This window comes from Cucurbita pepo, chromosome 20 (assembly GCF_057944985.1).
Source record: "Cucurbita pepo subsp. pepo isolate OVF chromosome 20, ASM5794498v1, whole genome shotgun sequence".
NCBI classification, from domain to species: domain Eukaryota; kingdom Viridiplantae; phylum Streptophyta; class Magnoliopsida; order Cucurbitales; family Cucurbitaceae; genus Cucurbita; species Cucurbita pepo.
In genome coordinates this window covers 5,175,987-5,183,021 of record NC_141817.1, presented here as the reverse complement: position 1 = coordinate 5,183,021, position 7,035 = coordinate 5,175,987, and the positions used below count along the sequence as shown (strand labels likewise).

Here is a 7,035-nt window from a genome sequence, read left to right as displayed (position 1 = left end):
TTAAAGATATTATTCTAGCTTTTTAAAATTTAAAAATAGTTTTGAGATAAATTGTAAATTTCAAAAGTTTTTTTTTTTTTTTTTTTTTTGAAATTTAACCTAAATTAAAAAAAAAAAAAAAATCCTTAACAATTTTTATCACATACAATACAAATTTTATTTTTAAAAAAAGTTTTAAAGACATTTAATGAATTTTCGTGAAAATTGAGAGTATTTTTAAAACAAAATAATATTTTTAAACCTTATTTTTTTAATTTAAGAATATTAATGAAACAAATTAAATTTGAGGGTTAATAATTTCTGTAATTTACCCAAAATTGGAAACGAACTTATTTTGAAGGAAAACTTTGACAACAGAGAGAGAAGAGAGAGAGAGAGAGAGAGAGAGAGAGAAGGGAAAGAGCGATTTGGGTTTGGCATTAAGCATAAGCCGAAAGATAGGGCGATTGAAGGAAGAACGGCAGGCAACCGTCCGCCACTTGGACGGCCGGAGATATCAGGGACTCCGCTGCTCTCACTCTCCACAAATCTCCTCTTCTTACTTCACCCTTCTCTCAACCTAGATACCCTATCACAGGTGAATTTCTCCCTCTTTTGTCTCTTCTGTTCAATCGACGTATTTCAACTATCAATGAAATCGAATTCAATTCAAGGAGCTTCACTGTTTTCTTCATTTACTACCTTCTTTCTCCTTCAATTTTTCTTTCATGTCCTCACTTTACTCTTTGAAACTTCAGTTCTACTAACTTCTTCAACAACAATTTCTTTTCAATTTAATATCAGCATTCAGTTTCTACTCTCTGATCAATGTCTAAGTTCTTCATTTTTATTGCCCTAGTTGGACGAATTGTTGGAACTTTAATTTTCTCCCTTCTCCTTGTTTATGCTCCCTACCGCAAGATTTTGTGTTGTGCTCAGTTCCAATTTTGCATACACTATTAGATCTGTGACTGTTATTAACTTGTGAATTTTTCGATGCCATTTTTATTTTTTATTATTTTGTTTATTTCAGTCGCGTGTTGTCTGATACAGTTAGACTTTGAATGAAGTTAAAAAAAAAATTGAAAGAGTTGATGATTCGTGTTTTCTTCTTTCAGTGAAAATATGTGCTGTTAGGTCTGTGGATCATTTGAAGTTCGATGCTGATGTCACATTGTGCTTCAATTATAATAAACCTCAGCCTAAGAGCATTTATTTAATCTCTAAGTGATAGAGATTAGAAAATGTATGGAAGAAGTGGCCTCGATAGATTCAAGAAGGCTCAGACCTTGGAACCGTTCTCTGTAACTGTCAATTCTACTTCACATGACTCTGCTCAATCTTCTGGCAAAGAAGGCATTCAACCACTCGTTCAATATTCACAATCAAGATCTTCGCACTTTCAATCCATTGACCAACATCAATCCCATGATTCAAAAAAACTTACTGGACCTGAAGCAGGACCATTAGTGGGGCAGACTCAGCAATCAACTCAGGTTGGAGGAAGTCAGTCCACTTGGCAGCCTCCTGACTGGGCAATTGAACCACGTGTGGGCGTTTATTATCTTGAAGTCTTAAAGGATGGTGAGGTTATAGATCGAATTAATCTGGATAGGCGGCGACACATTTTTGGGAGACAATTTCATACTTGCGATTTTGTGCTTGATCACCAGTCTGTATCACGCCAACATGCTGCTGTTATTCCTCATAAGAACGGAAGGTTGGATGTTTGTTTTCTTGACAATAATATCATTTTATTTGTTTTATTTCCTAATTTTTAACCCATTACTAGTCCTTTGAATTTTATTGCAGGTTACAGGTTATTTATATATAAAGTTTTTTTCTCTAGAATTTGAATTAATTGTAAATATTCTTGATACATTGTGATATTCATGTTCTCATCATTGACACAATGACAAACCTACATTAGGGTAGTTATAATTTATAATTTGCGATTTTGTTGAGTGAAGATGATTAATAATTATAAATAGTGATTATAAATAGAGTGACTTTTCCCCTTTTCATTTTTTTTGGGGTGCGTTGGTGTAGCCTGTAAGGAGGTCACTCATAAGGTTGTAGAAGAATTGGTAAAAGAAATAATCATGTCAAAGAAATTCAAACTCTTGTAGTTTGATGATTGCCTCTAGAATCACATTGGAATATAGGCACGTTGGCTAAAAGATGGAAAACTGTTAAAGGAGTCAATGAACATCGGAGCAAGGGAGATTGGATATCTGGGAATAAACTTCAACTGGGATCTTATGGACTCACAAGAGCGAAGATGCTATTGGAGAAGGAACCACTTTTATTAAGAAAAAGAGTGAAATCCAAGGAGGAGTTCATAAAACAAAATGGAGGAAGGAATGGTCATAGTTGCAAGATTGGTAGTGTCTGTCACCAAGGTGTTTAGATTTTGGCGAGTAGGGAGAAGATGGAAATGCTCCCTTGTGTTTTCTGTGATCAAAGAAGTGAGCAAGATAACGTGGTTCCATTCCACCACATTAGCACAACCAATGTAGAAACTATATAACTCAGTTACTTGATGCTAGTTAAGGCTCTAACTTCACTTGAAATATAAGATTTAGGCGTGGTACGGGTGCATCCAATCCATAAATGAAAACATGTTACTACAATTCTTTCAAATATACTTTCTTCCATGTTTAGAATAAAACTAAGCTGTTTGCAGTGTGATCCACTTGGCTGATGAGTCTCTAGCGACTAAAATGTGATAAAACCAATGGGCTTACTGAGCAGATTTGGGATCATTAACAAACACACATCTTGTTGGGTTTCTTTTCTTTTACAAGATGAGGTATTCCTGGTGATGGTAGATGTGAATAATCTATTCTTTGTGCGATCAATGTTGGAGATGATAAGTTTGAAGAGCCCTTTGAATGCTAATCCATCCACCTCCATATAAGGGTACTAATTTGGATTCGTGGAATTGGAAAATTGGTGTAAGCCATAAGCTGCTGTGGACATTCTTTTTATGTACTATAAATCATGTGATTGTGATGGGTTGATGGTCGTAGGCAATATCAGCCAGTGAGTTTGAGTTGCCTTTTCCTACTGCATCATCGGTGAACTGTGGTTCTACTGTGGGCTCAATAGTTAGGAAAGTTGAACTTTTTGGAGGAGCGTGGAGAAATTGGTTGAAGGGTAGAATTGTGTGTTATGGTTGGATATTAAGTTATTATGTTTTAGGAAGGTCCTGTGCTTACCATACTATATGGAAATTTTCTGTCCCTACATATTTGTAGGGGGTCAAATTAATTGGCCATTGGTATTGATTTTAATCGGCAACCCTTTTGTAGCTAAATTTGTGGAGTTTGGGTCTGTTTGGGGAGGAATTTTTTGCTGGATTTTGTAAGTAGTTTCCGTCCATGGCCTTCATGCAAGCCTTTCAAGTGACATAACCCTTGTTACAACAATTTCACTTTTTTGAAGCAAGAATTACGTACAGAAGTCTGTGTGCTTTATTTTACTAGTTGTCGATTAAGTGGCTGTTAGTGTTACTTGATTCATCCCTGTCCTCTGTATTAATAGTTGGATTGTTTTAGTGGTATATGAATCATAATTATTAGGTACCTCTGAAGGCCCGGACTTGGAAAGCATCAATGAATTTTCTTGATTTTTTTTTGGCGATGTTGTTATCTTTTGATAATTTCAACACATGTAATTCAAAAGTGTTGAGACTTCCTGGGGTGATTGTTAAGTATAAATTTTTGTTGTCTAATTTCTTGTTTAATGAAAAAAGGGTTAATTTTTTTGTCAGTTCAAAGGTGATATTTAGAGCTTGAGAGGCTCATAATTGAACTGTATTGGTCTGAACATGAAAATGATGATAGGTGTCCATGACAATGTCAAAAGCATATATTTATTTTATAGGACCTATCATGTAGAGTCTGAAAAGGTAAAAATGTTTTTTCAATTAGGTACTTAGCGAGATGCAAGGTTTTGTTCTCTTTCCCCTATCCGTACCAGATCTGATGTTGCAGTCTGTGGCTTTTGTTATGGGGTTCCTCTCGAGTTATCAGAACTTTCTGCTTTGCTTTTGCTGCCTTTGAGGTACTTCCATGTTAAATGTGGAGGAGTGATTCTCGTTTGACCTCTTGTCCTCCACAAGGCCTCTTTTTTCCAGCTCTCTCCTGTTACATCTGAGGGTTTTCTCGCTTCCCCTATTGACTCCATTTTCCTCACTTTGGAAGGTTAAGATCAGAGAGATTTAAGTTCAGGTCTTACATGAGAACGTTAATACTTTAGAGTGCGTGGTGAAGACTAATGGTAACATGAAAGGCTGAAAAAGACTTGTCCGACAAAAACTATGGTTTTCTCAAGTGGATTTATTATTTAAAAATCTTAGATTTCTTCTTCTCTCAACTCTTCTCTCGTTCTTTCCCTTTTGCTTTTCTCTGCTTCTTATCTCTCCTCCCGTTCTCTCTTCTCTCACCTCTCAACTGAACTATCTTATTAGGGGTGGATAGAAGGGACTTTGACCATAACTTTTTGGAGTTGCTAGGTTGCTTTGTCGATTTGGTCTAAGTTCTTCAATGTCTTTGGAATGTCCATGGTGCAGAATAGTGATTGCAGGATTATGATCAAGGAGGTTTTGCTGAATTCCCTTTTTGGAAGAAGGGCAAAATCTTTAGGAAGACCTGTTCTTTTGCCATCATTATGGGGATTTGGCTTGAGAGGAATTATAAGATATTTGAGAGGAGGTGAGAGATTCGAGGGGGAGTTGTGGGAGGTTTTAGTTTTAATGCCACAGTTTAGTAGGCATCATTGGCTAAGTCCTTTTATAGTTATTAGTTAGATTTTATTCTTTTGGATTGACGTCCTTTATGTAGGTTGTTGGACTCCTTAGATTTTATTCTTTTGGATTGCCGTCCCTTTTTGTAGTTTGTTGAGCTCCTTTTGTTGGGCTGTCTTTTTTGTATTCTCTTGTATATCTTTTATTTTTCTTTCTGTTTCTTATGAAAAATCAGTTTTTTTTTCATGGATTACACAAACATTACCTCTAGAATAGACTAACCAGTTAAATGTTTTGAGAATTGCCAGTACATAATAGGGATGGTTTTCTTGACCTGCTTAGAAAACGACTTAGCAGCCATCTGATTTTATTTCCTTCTTAATTATTAATTTTTGCACTACTGAATTTTCAACATCAAAAGATACTTTTTGATGGCCATATGAATTAAACAGTATTAGTTGATTTTGCAGCATATATGTAATTGATTTGGGATCTGCTCATGGAACTTTTGTGGCTAATGAGCGATTGACTAAAGACTCTCCGGTCGAGCTAGAAGCAGGACAGTCTTTGCGGTTTGCTGCATCAACAAGAACTTATATCTTGAGAAAGAATAATGCAGCACTTTTTGCTCGTCCCCCATTGCCCACCGAGTTTGATTTACCACCACCTCCTGATCCATCTGATGAGGAGGCTGTTGTTTCTTATAATACACTACTAAATCGCCTAGGTCTTACCAAATCTGGCCTGCCTTCATCATCTGAAGACAACAACAACCCAGCAAGTGCAAAAGATGCACAGCATGGAAGACCTACCAAAAAGCTTAGGAAGATGAGAGTGGCTTTCAGGGATCAACTTGGAGGGGAGCTGGTTGAAGTTGTGGGGTTTTCAGATGGTGCAGATGTAGGGACGGAACCTGGTCCAATAGGTGTTAAAGAAGGAAGTCTAGTTGGGAAATACGAGTCTCTGGTGCAGACTACCATAATACCAAAAGGCAAGGAGCAGTCTTCTTTGAGGGGAGATAATATTTGTCCAAAAGGCGTGACTGGTAAATTACAAGAAATCTTGAATAGGGTAAAAAATCCATCAAAAAGCGGAATTTATGATGACCTTTACGGAGAATCATTTTCAGGAAATGTGGGTTCATCCTGGGCATATTCTTCTTCTGGTACTGCTAATAAACCGTCTTCCCCTCCTAAAGTTTCGATTGGTAAAGCTTCCACTGAGAACCACGAAGAAAATAACAGGACCAATATTAACGACAGTGATGATGACTTGTTTGGTAACTGATCACAATGTGCAGAATGATCGTGGAAGTTTGTGTAGTTTTTCGTTGTGACAAAATGGTTGGAGTTCAAAGGCTGCAGCAATTCTCTGGATATGAATTTTTTCTTCTTCAAATGTAACCGGAGACTTCGATGTAGTCCATCAGGAATTTTCTTTTGTAGTTGCACGCTCTACTAAGGGGCACATGTAAACCTGATTATAATATTTAAGATTCTCTCTTCGGAAGTCTATACTGCTTAGAAATGGAGGAAATGAGAAGAATTGCGTAATTTTCATTGCAATTGTGAGACAGGCACATCCTCAAATCAAACGGGTGCTGGTCGTCTGTAAGGTTAGTGGTTGTTGCTTTTCTGGTGAAGGGTACACACTTCATGATTAAAGTTTCATTTTGGCTAAGAACACCATGTTCTTTTCGCATGTCATTTACTGTTTTGTACTGTTCTGTTTCGTAGAAAGGGTTTCTGATTGAAAAGGATTTTTGTCAGTGTTATTCCTATTATATTATTCCTCATATGGAAACGCTCTCTTCAAAGGATATCTGCAGGTACTAATAGGTAGATTTGCAGGCTACAAAGGATATCTATCTAGAGCTCAAGAGTAGCTTGTTCGAGCCTTTTTGGGCTGAAAAGTTGTCTTTTCATGATTCCATCAAAGATGCTTCCTGGAGTCAAATTATGGCAACAGGTAAAATTTAATTCTCCATGTCTTGGGGCTTTAAGAGGTTATATGAATGGGATAGAAGTTTATAGTCATAGATGTTAGTTATAGAGCCACTCCTATCAAGCAATTGTCTGGTAAGAATTCCTTAGTTATAGAAGTTTAGAAAAACAGTGGCATCCCACTGAAAGACAGAATTGGTTTTGGATGCGTTTTGGTGTGTTTGTAGTATTCCATCATAATCAGAGTCAAGTTTGACTGTTACCATTTTGGTATATGTTTAATTCTATTCCATCATGCCTACCTTCCTAATGTCCTCTCCATTCCTCTTTGTACCAAAAAGCTCAAGACTTCCGTCTCGGTTG

General features: G+C 36.7%; 1 protein-coding gene across 1 annotated transcript; it reads left to right on the top strand.

Moving 5' to 3' along the window:
- Positions 1-362: 362 nt before the first annotated feature.
- On the top strand, positions 363-6,282 carry LOC111783125 (protein phosphatase 1 regulatory inhibitor subunit PPP1R8 homolog). The gene is made up of 3 exons (XM_023664012.2): positions 363-577; positions 1,098-1,699; positions 5,200-6,282. Exons 2-3 carry the CDS (start codon positions 1,224-1,226, stop codon positions 6,014-6,016), a joined length of 1,293 nt encoding a protein of 430 aa, XP_023519780.2. The 5' UTR covers positions 363-577; positions 1,098-1,223; the 3' UTR covers positions 6,017-6,282.
- The last annotated feature ends 753 nt before the right edge of the window (positions 6,283-7,035 follow it).

Excerpts from the sequence above, each read along its gene's own strand:
- LOC111783125 (XM_023664012.2), top strand. The coding sequence starts at position 1,224 with ATGTATGGAAGAAGTGGCCTCGATAGATTCAAGAAGGCTCAGACCTTG. Across the intron at positions 1,700-5,199 it reads ATTCCTCATAAGAACGGAAG|CATATATGTAATTGATTTGG; the intron begins GTTGGATGTTTG and ends TTGATTTTGCAG.